The 19,275-nt window shown below is 36.0% G+C and overlaps 1 protein-coding gene across 4 annotated transcripts in view; it reads left to right on the forward strand.

The window, feature by feature from the left end:
* Positions 1 to 1,236: 1,236 nt before the first annotated feature.
* The window catches only part of YTHDC1 (YTH N6-methyladenosine RNA binding protein C1), a 35,526-nt gene continuing 17,487 nt past the window's right edge, over positions 1,237 to 19,275 (forward strand). For 2 of the 4 annotated variants that reach the window (XM_026508991.4, XM_026508992.4), the window contains exons 1-7: positions 1,237 to 1,638; positions 11,384 to 11,485; positions 11,847 to 12,175; positions 12,295 to 12,724; positions 17,386 to 17,475; positions 17,943 to 17,996; positions 18,546 to 18,640. In XM_026508991.4, coding sequence (XP_026364776.1) covers positions 1,611 to 1,638; positions 11,384 to 11,485; positions 11,847 to 12,175; positions 12,295 to 12,724; positions 17,386 to 17,475; positions 17,943 to 17,996; positions 18,546 to 18,640 — 1,128 coding nt within the window. In that variant the 5' untranslated portion in view covers positions 1,237 to 1,610. The remainder of the gene's footprint in view (positions 1,639 to 11,383; positions 11,486 to 11,846; positions 12,176 to 12,294; positions 12,725 to 17,385; positions 17,476 to 17,942; positions 17,997 to 18,545; positions 18,641 to 19,275) is intronic. The other 2 variants (XM_026508993.4, XM_048212098.2) reach the window with 2 other exon arrangements.

Raw genomic sequence — 19,275 nt, forward strand, 5'->3', positions numbered from 1 at the left:
TATTTGAGGCACTATTATCAATTGGGTGGGGGCTGGGGGTAAATTGCCTGGGCTTGAGCCATGTTACTACTACTCATGACCTTGGGCACTTTAATTTTGTATTACTTCACTTTCCCTTTATGTAAAATAAATCTAGTAATATAATCTAATTGGTTTTTTGAAGATGAAATCAGATTGTATAGGTCAAATACTCAGAACAGTACCTGGCACACAGTAAAAACACGCAATTATCAGCTATTACTATTACACACGAATTTTCTGTTAATTTGTTCCTTCCATATATTATACTGGAAAATTCCTTAAAGGCAGAAATACTGCTGTTTACTCTTCATTCCTAAGCATCTGATACATAGCTGGGTTTTGTATTACCTGTTTTTCCTTCCTCTTTCTCCTGCAGGCCCTCCTTAAACTCTTTCCGCTGATTTTAGCTAGGTCTTAATTTGTTACAATGGCCAGCACACTCTAGACTATTTGTCTTTCTTTGAACATGCTGTTTTTTATATAACAATGTTACCTTTTCTTCCCTTCAAAATTTCCTTCCTTTTTAAACTCGGTTACCGAACAGTGAAGCAAAACGACATTTTCATTCCTTTGGACAATGAACTTTCTGAAAGTTTCCTTGCAGATTTTACCATATTGTGTAGTTAGTCACTTTTACATTTTTGGTCACTTCTGTAGTTGCAGTTTCTCAATACTCTGTTAATCAACTGTGTACCCCAGCGCCTCGATAAATGTTTAAACCAAATTTGCTGTTACATACATTACAAAGCTATACTAAAATACAATTGAACTTCCCCAATTAACAACAAAACTAGTACGCTTTTGTGACAAGTGAGCGGGCTGCATCCTGCGCTGCCTTTGGCTAAGCCTAGGGCACCAACTAAGAAAGGGTATCTGGCAACCAGTACAAAGTGGCGGCTGCAAAGGGACCGGCCCAGACTTATCCTAAATCTCCGGTTTCCAGAATCGGATTAGGAGTTCCACGGAACAACCGGAAGCATTTTTTTCGCTGAGGAAGGTCCGTCAGTAGGCTTTTCTGGCGAGAAAATAAGCTGTAACTTCCACGACCCAATCACTGAAAACGAGACTCACGCGGGGTACATCCGGGATGTGGGAGACGGAGCGACGTGCTGACGTTATCACGTTTCCCTTGACCGCCCCGCTTCCCCGCCCCGCTTCCCCGCCTCTCTCCGCACTGTGACGCTCCCAGGGAGGAACGGAGCGTAAACAGCGCAGGGCATTTCGGGAGCTGGATTGTTTCGCGCAGGAAGCGGGCTCCATTTTAGCGCCGCCCGCCGTCGCCATCTGTTTCCCTTCCCTCCCCTTACCCCCTCCCGTCCCCAAACCCCAACGGGAAGGCTGGGCCTAGGGCGCCAGAGGTTGCAGTGAAAGGAGGAAAGGAGAAAAGGGAGAAAGGGAAGAAGCGGGAAGAAAGAGCGTGAGTCGAGAAGGGTGAGCGGTAGAGGCCGAGGTGCGAAGCGCGCAGCCCAGCGGCCGGACTGACGGACGTGCCCGTGCTACGGCTGCCGCGGCTGCGGCGCCCGCGCGAGTCGCGTCGAAGCGGCGGCGGCGGCAGCAGCAGCAGCAGCAGCGGAAACAGGAGGGGAGCAATGGCGGCCGACAGCCGGGAGGAGAAAGGTTAGTGCGGAGAAAGGTGACGGGTGGAGGCGACACTTTGGAGTGGGTCGGTGGAGCCGTGGTCGTTGTTGCTGGGTGGGGGTTGGGGAGGTTAGCTCGTCCCGCGCGGAGCCGATCCTTCCCATCCGAGACACTGGACTCACTGGAAGAAACTAGGCCTGCCCTTGCGTCCTCGATCTCCGTTTGACCTAGCACTTCATCTCGCCTAGGGGTGGGGGGGGGGGGGGGGTGGGGTGTGTGTGTGTGTGTGTGTGTGTGTGTGTGTGTGTGTGTGTTTAATCCTATTCCCCTCTTCACTTTACGTTTAGCAGTCCTGGGCGCGGCTGAGAAGGCCCGTTCTGAGTGGCAGGCCCTTAGGTTTATTTCCTGGTAGGATTATGCGGATGTAATGCGTATTTTCAGAACGACTCCTTATTTTAGGCAAAATTTCGAAAACCATTAATGCCACCATCAAAACGATGGCAGTCTAGTAAGTGACCATATTTAAGAAGTTGTATCGGTGGATTAGTAATTTCGAGAAATATCTACAAGTAATTTATGGCTTTTCCTGTTAAATAGGCAAAGTGGCAAGAATTGCCCGTTTAGTTCCTCGAATACTTATTTTGGAAAACGTGTTTGAAAAGATACTTACATGATTTAGGATTGGCAAAAAAAATCCTGGCCACCATTCTGTTAGAAACACATTGTGCTAGTACCCAAAGGGTACAACCGGCAACAAACGGGTGTAATTTATAGAGAGCTGGAGGAATAACATTACAGCGAAATGCAGGAAGGAGTGATGTTGGCAGAATAGAAGGAATGTCATGTCTCTTGAAATGCCGCCCTCCCAGGCCCTACAGATACTAAAGAATATCCTGGATCAGTACCCGTCTGGAGAGTAGTCTAGATTAGATCCTGTCTTTAGGGTTTTCTCTCACTTCAAGATTACCATGATAGTTTCGGAAAGGTTATAGTTGATAAAAATATGGCACAGCTGCTGCTCTGTATCTCACAGATCTGTTCTTCTGTGTGGCTAATTAACTTGGAGGTGGGGATTTGTTAAATGGATTCTAGGGTCAAGTTGCATTAGGCCTATGATCTCTTTAATTTTTCTCTTTAAGAGAAAAAAGAGCCTTCATGCTTCAGTAAACTGCTCTAGGATAGGGACAAGCTTGGGAAGTGGTGTGTGTGGGAATATGTTTAAGATATTGCTGCTGTGTTAAAGCAATTCAACCATTAGGTTGTAGTTTGATTTACCTTCCTTAAATCTTAAAAACAAAACAAAACTCTCCCATTTTGAGAAGTGCTAAAGGGATGTAAACTTCAGGTTACATGGTGTTAGTGACAAAAAGAAACTGCTTTTAATTTGTAGTAAAGTCAGTTATTAAAATAGATGATTTTAATCAATAAAAATTAATTAAGTCAACATTTGATTGTATCAGAGTGTAAGCTGTGAGATGTGTGTATGGGAGTGAGTGGTGGGTGAAGTAAACCAAATTACAAAATGAGTAAAAGTCAAGTACTTTCCAAGAATTCATTGTTGAAATGAACATAGTTGTTAAGTCAGTAATAGACACAGTAATGTACATTGTGGAAGAAAAGTAGTTTATGTTTTAAAAATTGTTTTAGAAATGGATGTAGTGATGAAAGTGCAGTCCAAATACATAAACCTTGTAACTATTCTTAGGGACTTCTAATGCCACCTATTAGCAATACTTAGGATAAGTTGTCCAACTTTTGAAAGATCTCACATTTGTATAGTTTTAAAAAATTAACTTAATTTCCGTAGTTGAGTTTTTTAAAACCTCTGATATAAGTGTTTATTTTTACAGTTTAGATCAAAGATTGTGTCTAGCTTATGGGGAAAGCTAGCAAATACAAACCTAGTGGAATTGCTTGTGGTGTAATGAGAAGATTTGTAGAATAATGCATTTTGCAAATAAGGAAACTGAGGTCCAGGGTGTCTCACTTACTTGATCGTTGTCACTCATCTAGAATAATAGCCAGAATTAGAATACCTAATTCCTTCTTCCTTTTCATACTTCAACAAGGAAAAGTGGGAAGTGGAGTACTTATTAGTTATATGAAACATTATGAACCTATGTAAATTGCCAACTCCCTCTGATTCCTGTGATTATATGTCCAAAAAGTGGATTTAAAAGATACTGGAATGTTGGTGGTGTTAACTAATGTTAGTTTTTCTATATGAGGAATACATATCTTTTCTATTTTAAACACTTTGTATTCATTTTATATTTTAAGCTCTTATGAAGTTCTCTCCGAAAAAGTGTGAAAGTTTAATATATCCAAAATGAGGGTAATGAATTACCACTTTCATAAGTACCATGTTTTCTACATTACCAGACTGAAAGCTCCATCAGGGCCAGGAGTGTGTGTCTCTTGTTCACCAGCTTCTTGGTGAACAGTTAATCATGACTCAGTGCCTTGAATAAAAGACTTCCAAGGTTGGACTTCATTGGTAACTAACTATGAGACATTTGCTTTTGCTGTTCAAAGCTAAAAGTTTTCTCAGTTTAAATTGTATGTGTACACACACATATAGGCAAGTACATATAAATATGTACACGCAGTTACATATACATACATGTATTATATGTACATAGTATAGCCCTCACTATAGTAAGTCCTTAGAAAAATGTTAACTTTCTTGGTCCATTTTAATGAGGGCTTTAGAAAGCATAGAGTATATATTTGATAATCCAGTCGATTTGTTTTACCCATAATAGAAATAGGATAAAGAATTAAATGTTCTCCTTAGACTTCAAATTGTATGCTTATTGGAGAGCCTCAAATTTGTGTGGGATGGGAAATGCAAGTCTCTACACTTCATTTAGGGGAATGACACTTTTGAATGACAAAACAGTAACTGAGACTGGTCTAATGTAAAATGTAACAGAAGGGGAGGTTCCAGAATTCTTGGTTCTTGTCAAAATCCATTAAAACTATATTAAATGAATTAAAATAAAAGATATAATGTACTTTGGTGTTCTGTTTTGTAAAACAACGTGTAGTATATTTACCTGCCCGGTTTTCTTTGTTTAAATATTCTAGGTCTTAGTTTGTTGCTGGACCTTCAAGTAAATACTTTGTATCTCTTGACCCAGAAGCTTTGGGGTCCTAAACAATGGAGTGTGTCTCAGATAAAGGTTAATTTTCTATACTGATATCCTGGGAGTTAAGGTTTGTGGCCTTCCTGGGCCAGGAATTTCAAGATTAAAGCATAATTCTGGTACAGTGCAAAGAGCACTAAAATTGGATTCATAGTTGTGAGATTTTAGTGAAGTCACTTCAATTCTGTGGGCTTCATTCTGTAATTCTTGTTATATACCTAACCTGATGGTTCAAGTACTTTGAAAGCTAGTTAGATTTCCAGTTTCCCATGATTATCTAAAACAAAAAAAAAATCCTCCAGTAGAACAATAAAAAACAAGTCTTGTTACTCCTAACATCTTGACAGTTTTTGAACAGGCTCTAAAGACAGTAATTCTTGTTTTTGCCTCCTGTACCCCGGATCTGTTCCTTTATTTCAAAACTCAGTTTGCTAATAGTTTGTGATGATAAATAAGATTGTGCTAGCTTACATCAGTGATGATAATGAAGTCCACGTACATTGTGGATCGTGAACAAAAAATATTTCACAGATTGCACTTCCACAGAGGAGTCAAGCTAGCAACAACCTGCATTTTTGTTTTGTTTTTGAGGCAGTGTTTAAGAAGCTAGTCAGTTCCAAATGAAAATCTGAGTTTGGGAGTCCTCTTGAAACTTTGGAAGATTGGACAACATGGTGCTTGAATTTTGTTAAGGCAGTTAATTCCCTAGAGTTGTGTAGGATTGTCCTCCTTACCATTTCTACTCTTGCACAAAGTACCATGCATACTAAACTTATTTGCAGTTATTTAATATTGTTATTCAGGAGTTACAGCTTACATGCATACTAGGGTCAGGCAGATAAAGTACTTGTTTAATAGTTAATGGTAGGTATTAAGTTAAAAAAAAGTAAAAGAGCAAGCATGGTCTGTGTGCAGGCAGTATTTGTAAATACACGTTTATCAGGCATAAACCCAGATTGTCTCTTGCAAAACCGTGACATGTATTACCTTCTGTGTACCAGGACTGCTCCCACTGGTTGCTTTCAGGTGAGAATTTGGTTCCTTAATGACCTAATAGTCCTTTTAAAAAATGCAAGGTGTGCATTTTTGTATTGAATCCATGGAGTTTTCACAACAGTGCCCGAGAGCTAGATTCATACTATAAATTGTTAGAGTATAACTTTTGGATTAATTTGAATTTTAGCTGTAAGTAGAAATACTGTTTAATGAATAATTTTGTGTTTCGTTTGAGCTAATTCATTGTGACAAAATTCATTTTGTTGTGGCATCTTAAACAGTTTGAGTTTTTAAAATAATTTTCAAAAAATACAGTATTTTTTATTTTATTTTATTTATTTGAGAGAGAGCGTGAGAGAAAGATCACGAGCAGGGGGCAGAGGGCAGAGGGAGAGGGAGAAGCAGAAGCAGACTCCCCGCTGAGCAGGGAGCCTGATATAGGACTTGATCTCAGGACCCTGGGATGATGACCTGAGCCAACCGCAGACACTTAACCAACCGACTGAGCCACCCAGGCACCCCAGTACTATATTCTTTATATAGACTTATCAAAAAACTACGTGAAGTGCTTTATCTCATAGAAGTAGTATGCTAGAGTTATTTTTGTAGTACATGAGTTGTATGTTCATAGAATTCTTCTTAATCTGTAATTTGCTAACCTTTGTTTTACTGTTAATATTCTTAGGTCGGGGTGCTGCTGTCAAGCTACTATGAAAGAATTGAATATATAAAATATACAGAATAATAATAAATGAATAATATACAGTGTTTATTTTTAGGACAAAGAGTGATTTAAAGCTCTATTAAAAATTAAGTTTATTTAAGAAAATAAAAATTAAAGTTATTAAGGTACTTTAAAGAAGGTCACTCTAGAGAACTAGTGGGTGTTATTTTATTTCTTAGAATTATTTTTTTTCCCAAAAGGGGTATGCCAGTGATGATTAGTCTTCAGCAGCAGTAGCGTCTGAGAATATTAATATCTACTTTCTTTATAATTCATTCTGGGTTGAAAAAATGAATTGAAATATGTACAAAGTACACTTTTTCTAGCCAATGAAAGAAGTGGTCAGAGAAAGCAGCATAAGTTAGGTTTATAACCCAGTCTGTAAACTCTCACATTTTAAAACCATATTTTAGTTTTTAAAAATACACCTTAACATTTGTAATTAAAACCCTTAAGTTTATGGGACACCTGGGTGACTCAGTCGGTTAAGTGTCTGCCTTCGGCTCAGGTCATGATCCCAGAGTTCTGGGATCGAGCCCCTTTCAGGCTCCCTGCTCGCTGGGGAGTCTACTTCTCCCTCTGCCCCTCACCCCACTTGTGCGCTCGCTCTCTTGCTCTCGTCTCGCTCTTGCTCTCTCAAATAAATAAAATCTTTAAAAAAATAAAATTCTTAAATTTAAACAAAACTAAATAGATGGTAATAGCTTTGAAAACACTACTAAGTATTTGACACTTCTTCCATCAATTAGGTAGAGTCTACATCTCCTCTGTTTGAACCTGAGTAGACTTTTGTGATTGCCTCTGAATAAAATACTGAACTGAGCTGCTGCCTGGCCTTTTCTTTTTTGGGATGTACATATTTTAGAGCCCTAAGCCAGCATGTAAAAAGTCTGCCTACCCTGAAGCTGCCACGGTAGAGAGTGACCACAGAAAGAAATGCCCTGGAAGTCTCAGCTGTTTTGAATCTTCCCAGTGTAGGTGCCAGCCAGATATGTGAATGAACAACCTTCAGGTGATTCTAGCCCTACCCACCATCTGACTGGAGCCACATGAGAGACCTTATTTGAGCCCCAGAACCATAAACAATAATAATAAATCATGATACTGTTTTAGCCACTAAGTTTTGAGATGGCATGTTTTATAGCAATAGATAATTAGAACATGTATGTATTTATTCTGAAAAAAAAAAAAAAGGATTTTTGTGTTCTGGATAAGATTTTGTATATCATGAACCCTAGTCATTAACACAAGGTTTGTGGCAGACAGGGTTTATTAGAATTTGATAGTGATAGGGAAAGGCTTATAGGTTAAAAACTCATCAGGAGATTCAGATAACTGCACTCCTGTTCCTTTCCCCAAACACTGATCTTTTTATTCTAAATGCCACTTAACCAGAAGTGAAGAAACTGGATCGCAGACTGGGACCTTCCTGAATATAACCTAGCTCTTAAACGATAACCTGGATTTTCTTCCAAATCCAGATCTTCTGTATATTACAGTAAATATATAAGGGGTTTCAGTAATGGAGAAAAGTAATTTAAAATGTCATTTATTTTAGGGGTTGACAAACTTTTTTTAAAGGTTCAGATAGTAAATAATATTTTAGGCTTTGTGGGCCACATAGGGTTTTGTCTTATGTTGTTCTTTGCTCCCGCTCTTCTCCCTTTTTAAACACAGCCTTTAAGATGCAGAAGCCATTCTTATCTTGCTGATCAAATAAACCACAGGCTGAATTTGTTCTGTAGGTCTTTGTTTGCCACTATTGTGATAAAACCATAGTTAAGTTATTGACGTCATGAAATATAATATGGATAAAAATGTGTAGAACATCAAGTGAGGGTGTACTGTTTGATCTTAAATTTCAAGATGCTATAATGTCAGTCATACAGAGCTGTCGGGTGCATTAATTTGAAATTAATCTAGTGTACCTGACTTTTTAATAATATTTTATATTTTTGTTGTTTCCTTATACTTTGTTTAAATGTTTTTCTAATGTTCCCCATCTAATTAACTCTAGATTTAGAAAACCTGAACTGTAGGCTTGTACTCATCTGTTTCTAGACACATGAATTTGGTCACCTTGTACTTTTGAGCTTCTGTTTATCTGTGAAGTAATGGAAGATAAAACATACTTTAGGTATTTCATATATATATATATATATATATATATGGTGTATGTGAAAGTGGCAAAATGTTAAAAAAAAGTTAGCATTGGTTAATATTTATTGTTTTAAAAATTTATAGCTGCTTATTAAAACTGCAACCAGTCTCTGCGTTTGGCTAATACAATTATTTGTTAAGGCTTTTCTAAACAGTACCCCCTCCCTTTTTAAATAGGGAAACCATGATTTAAACAAGCATGAAATTTAGATAGATTTAAATTAACCCTCACAAATCCTTTATTCTGTGTTAGATTTAACACATATAAAGTGTATAATTTCATGTAAATATTCAAGCTTTTGGGTTGATATTTCTAATATAGAGCTAGTGATTTCATGAAAAGATTTGTGTAGCACTATGTTTACTTAATTGCCTATTTCGTTGTGGTAGGTTTTTTTGTTTTTGTTGTTTGGGTTTTTTTTGTTTATTTATTTATTTTTATTCAGAACTGTAGTTGATTCTGTGAAGATCTGTTGGTTCCACTTTTTACTGACTAGAGAGCTATAAGTAAAAAGAAAAACAATCCATATAGTATATATATTCATTTTAGAAAAACAGTAAAATAACACTGTTAACCACCTAAAGAAATCAATTGTTATGTCATTCCAGCATATGTAATTTTTGGTGTCCTTTTTTTTTTTTTTTTAAGATTTATTTATTTATTTGAGACAGAGATAGGGTGCATGCATGCGTTGTGTGAGAGAAGCAGAGGGAGAGAATCTTAAGCACACTCACAGCTCAGAGCCCAGCACAGGGCACAGTCCTGTGATCCATGAGATCGTGACCTGAGCTGAAACCAAGTGGGACTCTCAAAGGACTGAGCCACTCAGATGCTCCTAGATGTTCTTAAGCAGAAACTGTCTAACTCCAAACGCTGAGGAAGATGTGTTCTTAAATAGCAACTGTGTCTGACCCCAAATCCTAAGATGTTACTTTTTCTGTATCCTATGTAATCTTTTTTATACCTGCATTAAGTATTTTAGTTCTCTTCAGTTACTGATTTCTGTCCCCATTTGGAGATATTTTAGTCTCATTTATCCTGTTTATAGACCTCAGGTCAGGTTAATTAATAACCCTTGCTATAATTTTGAATGGGCTTTGCTTTTTGGCTGGAACCATAAATAAAATTGTCCTGTCTCCTCAAAGTTCGTGACTTTGTATTTCCCTTTACCACACTTTAAATTTGGAAAGATATTTTTGGTATGAGAATACTTAGTGTTCAAAGCATTTATCATTAGCTTTGTGTATTATTTTTTAAAAATCTTTTTTTTTTTAATTTTTAAAAAATATTTTATTTATTTATTTGAGAGAGAGTTAGCAAGAGACCATGATCAGGGGCAAAGGGAGAGGGGAGAAGCAGACTCCCTGCTGAGCAGGGAGCCTGACAGGGGGCTCTGTCCCAGGACCCTGGGATCATGACCTGAGCCAAAGGCAGATGCTTAACTGACTGAGACACCCAGACACCCAGACACCCATATAAGAAAAAATCAGTTTAAAGTAGTGAATAATTGCATGTATTTCTAGGACTTATTTTGTCCTTTTGGATATAAGCGGGGGTAGGGATGCAGCGAGAAAACTGTTACAGGTTTTTGCAATCATTCAGTATGTCAATTACAGCCAACAGTTCTCTTGTCTGAATGAGTTAACATGTTTCATAGTTTATACCAGCGGCCTGAAATATTTTTGATTGTGTAGTACAGAAGTACTTTTTTTTTTTCTACTTTTAATGTTACTTTGATATTTTTTGGACAGAATAGCTATAAGAATAGTACAATTTTTTTCTTTTTCTTTTCTTTCTTTTTTTTTTTTTGCCTTTCAACCACATTCCACAAATGTTAACATTTTACCACATTGTTGTTCTTGAATTCATTCTTCCTAAATTTCTCTGTGGACATAATGCATATGCAGACACACTTTTTTTCCTGAATCGTTTGTCAGTTGCAGACATGATACGTCTTTGTCCCTAAATACTTAAGTATGTCTTTCTTAAGAATTAGGACTTTTACTTAATGATAGTACTATCAAAATTCAGGAAATTAACAGCGATATTTACTATAACCTACAGACCTTATTATAATTTCACTAGCTTCCCAGTTATGTGCCTTTTTCAGTTATGTCTTTTTATTCTCCTTTAATCTGGAGTAATTTCTTACTGCTTGTAGTTCATGACCCTTCATTTTGGTTTATTTGATGTTTTCTCACATATAGGTTCAGAGTTTGTGTTTTGCATAGGAATATCACAGAATTGTTATGCCTCATGCCAAGTGGTCTTTGATATTGATTTGACTCACTGTGGTTAAGTTGGAATCATGTTTCTCCCCTGTAAAATTATTTTTTCTTGGTAGTAGGTATCACGCGGAGTACACAGTCCTTCGTGTGTGTGTGTGTTTATGTTACACATACGCATTTCTGTAATTTTTTGTGCACATTTTAAAGCAGTTAGAAAAATTAGAAATTAGAAGATGAGATACAGATATAGAAATTCTTACCTTTTTTTTTTTTTTTTTTTTGGTACTCCAGTATATCCTTTCATACCCTATGGGGTGGGTATATACTACTCCTGGTTTTGTAGACCAGAAGTCTGTAACATGGCTTTCACTTTGTATGGTTTTACAGAATTAATCTCGTGTCTTGATCCTGAAATAAAAGGTCTTTGAGGGTTATCTTCCTATATTTATGTAGACCCAATGTAGTAGTCAAAGATAAGTGCTTAGTGATAATGATTTTTCCCTGTTTTTAATTTTCTTGCTTTCAGATGGAGAACTTAATGTTCTAGATGATATTTTGACTGAAGTACCAGAACAGGATGATGAACTGTATAATCCAGAGAGTGAACAAGATAAAAACGAGAAAAAGGGTATGTAATGTTTTTAAACTTTTATTAAAATAAGTGTAAATAGAGATTTAATTTATTAAGAAAGCGGCTTTGTTTTTGTTCTTATTCTTTGAGTCTGTTAACACCAAAAGTACAATCATAACAAACTGCGGTACCCAATTCTATATGAAAAAAGTGATCTGTTTTTTTTTCAGATGTGTGAAATGTCTCATACATGAATTTATTCTGGTATTTGCAAGCTATGTTTATGATTAACATTTCAGAAGACATTTTAAAGAAATGAGCCTTTTTTTCCTCTTTGATACGTATTATCTGTTAATCTTTGGTGAAACAAATGGAATGTCTAAAAAACATTTATATTTCTTTAAATTGTATTTTTAAGGATCAAAAAGAAAAAGTGACCGAATGGAATCTACTGACATTAAGCGCCAGAAGCCTTCTGTTCATTCAAGACAGTTGATTTCTAAGCCACTGAGTTCATCTGTTAGCAATAACAAAAGAATAGTTAGTACTAAAGGAAAGTCAGTTGCAGAGTATAAAAATGAGGAATATCAAAGATCTGAAAGAACCAAGCGTCTGGAAGCTGATCGGAAGATTCGTTTGTCAAGCAGTGCTTCTAGAGAACCTTATAAGAGTCAACCTGAAAAAACTTGTCTCCGGAAAAGGGATCCTGAAAGGAGGACCAAATCCCCTACACCAGATGGTTCTGAGGTAGTAAATGTTATTGCAGATGTAAAACAAAGCAGTTCTTTTTGAGGCTTTAGAACTATTTATTCACTCTGACCTTGTCTGTTATATGACTGCTGATTCCCTTTTTCTTTAAACATCAGAGAATTGGGCTTGAAGTGGATAGACGTGCAAGCAGATCCAGCCAATCTTCTAAGGAAGAAGTGAACTCTGAAGAATATGGCTCTGACCATGAGACTGGCAGCAGTGGTTCTTCCGATGAGCAAGGCAACAATACTGAGAATGAGGAGGAAGGGGTGGAGGATGTGGAGGAAGATGAAGAGGTAGAAGAAGATGCAGAGGAAGATGAAGAAGTGGATGAAGATGGAGAAGAAGAGGAGGAGGAAGAGGAAGAGGAGGAGGAGGAGGAGGAGGAAGAAGAGGAGGAAGAAGAGGAATATGAACAGGATGAGAGAGACCAGAAGGAAGAGGGAAATGATTATGATACTCGAAGTGAAGCTAGCGACTCTGATTCTGAATCCGTTTCTTTCACAGATGGATCTGTCAGATCTGGTTCAGGCACAGATGGATCAGGTACTACTGTTTGTATTTATATAAGTTTGTCTTTAAAAAAAAAAAAAGGCCTGATTTTATTTCTGAACATGCTTAAATTGAATTATAAAATATTTTTAGATGTGGGATGTTAATAAGATTGTCTTGGGATTTTTTTTCATAATTATATTCTTTTGAGTAATATAAATACATTTGAATGAGATTTATGTATCTTAGGAAGTGTGTTTCCCAGGTTCAGATTGATTGTATTCTAAATGAATACGAGTCTGATCATTTCTCTATATGGCAATGTATTTCAGGTTTTAATGTTATAAATTCTTAGATTTTCATACTAGTCAACAGCTTATTTAAATACCGATGTCTGATGTACTTAAAGTATATTGGTATAGAACCTGTCTACTAGGTATTACCGTATTTCTATTTTAAATGCCTGTAGACTGTAGATTTCTATCATATGGTAAGAGAAATCTTGACTTTTTCTCTTGGGAGTGCACACTGTTTTTCCAGTTCTGTACTTTTGGGTTGACTGACTTGGGCAGGATCTGGGTGTAAAAAGGCTGGGTGTAAAAAGTACAAGAGGTAGAAAATAAGAGTTTAAGATTCTTGTGGGGAGATAAGTTATAAAAGCTGTCTTGGGTTATTCCTTCAATACTACATGTCCTACCACTTTATCCCTATCTGATCTACGAGATGTAAATATAGGAATGGTAGGTAGTTCCAGTCACTAGGCTAAGGAGGGGGGAACCCTCTTTTGAGGGAAATTCAGAGTGTACAACAAGGAGAGATCAGGGTACTTAAAAGATCCATTGCCATTTTATGATGGTTATGCATACTGTCATGGCTGTCTTATGTCTGGATGCAGCCAGATCTGCTATGTATTCTTAACAACTAAACTTTGGAATAGTAAGAAAAATTCTATTGTTTTGTTATATAGGATCATTACAACTTTATTATTATAAAATTTTATTTTTATAGTACATTGTTAGTAAATCATATTCTCAAAATTGTATAAGTGACAGAGCAAATGGCCAGCTATTTTCTATTTTTTGGAGATTGGTAACTGAAGTGCTTTCAACCTTTTGCACACTGGAGTTCTAGGTTTGGGAGTTTAGAGAGGCTTTTAAAGGGGGTTAAAGAGAAACTGAGTAGATGAGTAAGTTGAGTTTGATATAAAACTTTGTGGAATCTTTTTTTTTTTTTAAGATTTTATTTGAGAGAGAATAATCAAGAGAGAGCACAAGCAGGGGGTGGGGACAGAGGGAGAGGGGAGAAGCAGACTCCCCCTGAGCAGGGGGGCTCAAAACCAGGACCCTGGGATCATGACGTGATCTGAAGGCAGAGACTTAACCAACTGAGCTAGCCTGGTGTCCCAAACTTTGTGGAATCTTTAATTGTACTTTCCCATCATACTTTTTGCAAACTGATGGGATTATATATCTTTTATAATTTATAGTAATGGATAGAGAATAAAAAGTGCATTGACAATATGAATGAATGTTCACTTACTGGATGAATGTGTGAAACATCCATGGGATAGGGGATAGTTTATTATAGGAATCTTCTTTTTGCTATCTATGTTAGAAACAATATTTCTTATTTGTCTTATTTAAGTCAAACAAGGGGGACTAATTTAAATGGATAGGACTTAAAATAATCTGCATTTTTAACAAGCTCCTAAATGATGCTGATACTGTAGCAAGGTACTTGATAATACTTCATATTTTTGTGGATAAGACGTTTCAGATTAAATGGCAGCCAGTAGTTTCATGAACCTGGATATCAGAACTGTTTATTGAAGAATTTATTGTTTTAAAAGAGATATCTGGAATTCTTATTTGCTTATTAAAGGAAACTGGATTTTCCTTGGAAGATCCCTTATGTGGAACATGTTTTAGAGACTGTGTTTAGTGTGCAAGAAGTTATTATTTTTAATCATGGAGTAGTTTTTCATAAAAATGTGTGAAAGAAAAATGGTGCATTTGGAACTCCTTAATAGATGTCTCTCTCTCTATATATATTTTTTTAAGATTTGTTTATTTTGAGAGCGCAAGCACGTGCAGGGGTGGGGGGGGTAGAGGGAGAATCTACCGCAGACTCCCTGCTTGAGTGTGGAGCCTGATGCAGGGCTAGATCTCATGACCGTGAGATCACGACCTGAGCCGAAATCAAGAGTTGGATGCTTAACCCACTGAGTCACCCAGTCGCCCCAGGAGATGTCAGTTTTTAAACACAAGGGATCATGGTTTAGTTTCTGTGTTATGAATTTTCTTGCTTCTAGTTTATTTTACCTTATTTTTTTTCTCAGAATTTTTAGTAACTTATTTATAAAAATGGCACACTTTGGTGGTCACTAAAAGTTTATGTGTTAGATGACTCTCATTGTTCTTTTGACCTGAGAATAATAGTTGGGAGAGGAGATCATAAACTTAAGAGCAGTGGGAGTTATTTATTAAAAAAACATGAAAAATCCTTGGAGATTTCTAGTGGTATTTATTTTAAAAGTTGAGGAAGTTTTCTCTTAAAAAAAAAAAAAGTTGGGCAGGATCTTAACTTGGCTTCTTTTTTTTTCTGTATCATGTTAGCGAGAGATCCTTTTAGTACTTTAAACTATAAAATACTGTTTTTAATTATCAACAAAAGGTGTATTATTAGTGATCAATTCATAATGCTTTGATTCCTCCATGTTGAAAGAGAAAAGATGATAAACATGCTAGAATTTTTAAATAAAAAATTTAACAGGGTTTTACTTTTAATCTTTGTAAATGTCATATTCATTGATTGAATTGGGTTTCTGCTCAGTGCTAGGCACTAATATAGGAATGTGTAGTCAGGGAACAAAACACATGTATGAGAAAGAGATTTAGGACTTGACACAACCTCCTGTTTCTCATTTCTTTGGGTGAGGTTTTTCAGTCATTTTATACTAAAAGGCTTCAATCTATTCACTTGAAGTCTTTTATAGTTCACCCTGAGGAAAAGGGTTCTTAAAGCTTTTGAAAGTTCAGAGGTACCTGGTGGCTCAGTTGGTCATGCGTCTACCTTCGGCTCAAGTAATGATCTGGGGTCCTGGGATTGAGCCCCCTGTTGGGCTCCTTGCTTAGCAGGGAGTCTGTTTCTTTCTCTCCCTCTGTGATCTCTCTCCCTCTTGCTCTCTTAAGTAAATAAATAAAATCTTAAAAAAACTTCGAAAGTTCAGGTATTATTCAAAGCAAATGAGCCTGGGAATAAATACGTAGCTGGTTATTTGAGATATCATGGTTGCTAGCTTTAAATGGGCTTGGCTTTGTAATTGTGCCGATATATGCTTCCCTGCTCTTCTCTTTCAATTCTGTGTTAGGAAGATCAGCATCACTTACAAGCTGCTTGTTATGTCTATTTGGAGAGACAGCAGTATATAATAAAGGGAAAGATGCTTAAACTAAAAGAAAGGGAACGTAGAATGTCCTTGGAATTTTCCATCTTCAAACTAGTTAGACCTGGACTCCCCATTTAGGAATAATAATAAAATATCTTTTCTGTTTGCTTAATAAGAAGAGAGCTCAGGGCTTGTACTTTCACGACTTGCATTTGAAACTAGGTTCTGCCATCCAGGAACTGTGGGACCCTGGCCAAGTTGCCTAAACCACTCCTCTTTTCTATAAATGAGATTAATGTGTCTAAGTATTTCATGAGCTTGTTAGGATTAGGGAGATAATTTAGCTAAATCTTTTTAAATTGGTAGCTGTTTATAGTCCTATAATAGAAAATTGTATGCAGGATCATTTTTTCAGCTTTTCTGCTATATTGATAAAAATAAATGTGTGCATTTTCTTTTCATATTTATTCCTTCTTCTAGTTGAAAAGTAAAAGAATTTACAATGGTATAATTAAAATACCAATAAACAGAGACAGGAGAGCCTAATTCCATTTTAGGTGTTTGTTTGTATGCTTACAAAGTTCCAAATTAAGCTTGAAATTATTCTTAAATAACCGGTAATGCAAACCTCTTCTGTCCACCAAAGATTTTTTTAGTAGAAATACATAAGCTATTGGTAACATTTTAGGAATAAATTTTAAATTGAATTTGAAAAGAACAATAGTAATCCAAGAGGGAAATGGTCATGAAAAATGAAATTGAAGACACAAAAGCAAGCAGTGGCAACCAGAAAAGGAATCACTAACTTACTATAGGGTATTATTATTATTTTTTTTACAGTTGAAAAGCTTTGGGTTCTGGGGTTTGTCAAGACATCTAAAAATCAGAGTTGGAACTGTAATGAAGAATGATAGTAATTAAGAATGATAGTATACTTTTTAGAGAGAGGACTTAGAACAGTGGTACCTCATACATAGAAAGAAACAGTATTTTTGACTGAAATAAAAGTTGTGTTTGCTTTGCAGATTTTTCTCCCTCTTGGAAAACTTTATTCAAGACTACCTTTATGTATAGGATAAGTGGTTCTCAGTTATGGCCATGTGTTTTTAATTTGATTGAAGTTGGTGGGAGAAGCAACATGTTTCTGTTTTTTTGAACAGTGTCTTTGAAATGGAACACCTTTTGAGGAAATTGAGGGATCAGGGGAGAGATTAGCAATGACTAGCACTTAGGGATTGTGCAAAAACCGGGCACGTGATATATTCTTGTTCGAGTACCTGTACCTATATTGTAATGTTTTTAAAAATCTTGTTTGAATTCTTTTTAGATGAGAAAAAGAAGGAAAGGAAGAGAGCTAGAGGAATCTCTCCAATTGTTTTTGATAGAAGTGGAAGCTCTGCATCAGAGTCCTATGCAGGTATCCTCATTTTACTTTTATTTGTGATCGTATCTGACTGATTCTGATGTAATTTGCTGTAGAAAGTGTGGAGGCTGTAGTTTAGTGTGAACTTGTTGATGTTCATTAGTATTGATTTTTGGCATGTTCAGTGTAATAATTCTGGAGGAAACTAAGCTTTTTCTTATTATTTTAATCCTGTTCTGTTACTGCTTAAGTGGAATTTCACTTTTTTTTCCTTGGAAGATGATGATTCAGTGACTAGTTTTCTGAGTGGGAAACTGTTCAAATATACATATTTTAAAAAAATCCAAACAACCCAAAAAACGAAACACTCGTACACATTGAGAAGTATTTTTTTTGTGTGTGTGGGTGCGCCAGGAAGAATAATTTGTCTTGAATGAGAACTTTATGTGCCAAGACTGTAGAAATTTTGTCTTATCTCTATTAAAGCTCAATCTGAACAAATGTACTTTGGCTAAATACAGGTTCAGAAAAGAAGCATGAGAAATTATCATCTTCCGTTCGTGCTGTCCGAAAAGGTATCATTTAAATTTGAAATTGTTTTCATTGCATGCTGCATAAAGTCATTATTTTGCCTTATTAGTTCTCCATTAATGGTTGGTTTTAATGTAGTAATGTTCTGATATATTAAAGAAAAAAATGAATAATGTAGTCTTAAAAGGGACAGCTCCACATTTACTTCTTTACTGCATATCTTTTAGAACAATAGCAAACATCTCAGGATATTTTATAGTTTTGGACACAGTGGATGGTATATATATTTTTAATAGCATAATCTATTTAAGTGAATAATCTGGTAAAAGAAATTATGAAATAATCTGGTAAACTATTTTCATATTTAAATATGAATCTGATATATCGGAACATCACTAGATTAGGTTTAACTTCTTGCAGAATGCTGGTGCTTTTTCTTAGCTTTGCTCTATTACGTGTTGTGGCTTAGCTTTCCAGGTCGAATGGGTGATGAATTTTAAAAGTTTAGCTGGGTTGTGGAGGGCTAATTTCAGTACAGCTTACACCTCTGTGATAATGGCCTCTGGCTAATCAGTTTGGATTTTTTTTTTCAGATCAAACCAGTAAACTCAAATATGTCCTACAGGATGCAAGATTTTTTCTCATAAAGAGTAACAACCATGAGAATGTGTCTCTTGCCAAAGCTAAGGTATTAGCATCAGTTCTGTTGAAACTATCCCAATTGTGAAAATTTTAAATGGAAAGGTGGACTTGAGTATCTTGATTTTCATTAAAGCTTTAAAGATCCATAGCACAGTTGCCATTTTAGGGTCTGCTTTGTGGCTGGTTAGGCAACCTAATAGTAATTTGAGTTTGAATCTTTTAAAGATGATTTTAGAAGTCAAAATATTTGATATTGAAGAATATGTATTTTTATACTTTGTACCGTAAAAGAGTGTTTTTTTTGATTTTTGTGTTTCTATATATTCAGTTGCTAACTTACTGTACTAACACTTCTTTAAATGTTTCTGTAATTAACCTTTTTTTTGTTTTATATTCATGCTGGTTTTACACCTTGAGATCTTGAGAAGAAATCATTCTTTTACAGAGAGTTTCTTTTATTTTTAGAAGTAACATCACTTGACTTTAGAAGAAAAGGGAAAGAGTTAGCATAAAGGCCCACCCAAGGCTTTACAAAAATGTTATGTCCAGTTGCTGTAGGATGTTGTAAGATACTAATTTTCTGTTTATGTTTTTGCTACAAAAATACATCTGTTAACACCATTATAAAATTTTTCTTTTCTTGGTTTAAAATGAGTCATTACAGCTTCTACTGATTTTTAG

This window comes from Ursus arctos, unplaced genomic scaffold, assembly GCF_023065955.2.
Source record: "Ursus arctos isolate Adak ecotype North America unplaced genomic scaffold, UrsArc2.0 scaffold_9, whole genome shotgun sequence".
Classification (NCBI taxonomy): Eukaryota; Metazoa; Chordata; class Mammalia; order Carnivora; family Ursidae; genus Ursus; species Ursus arctos.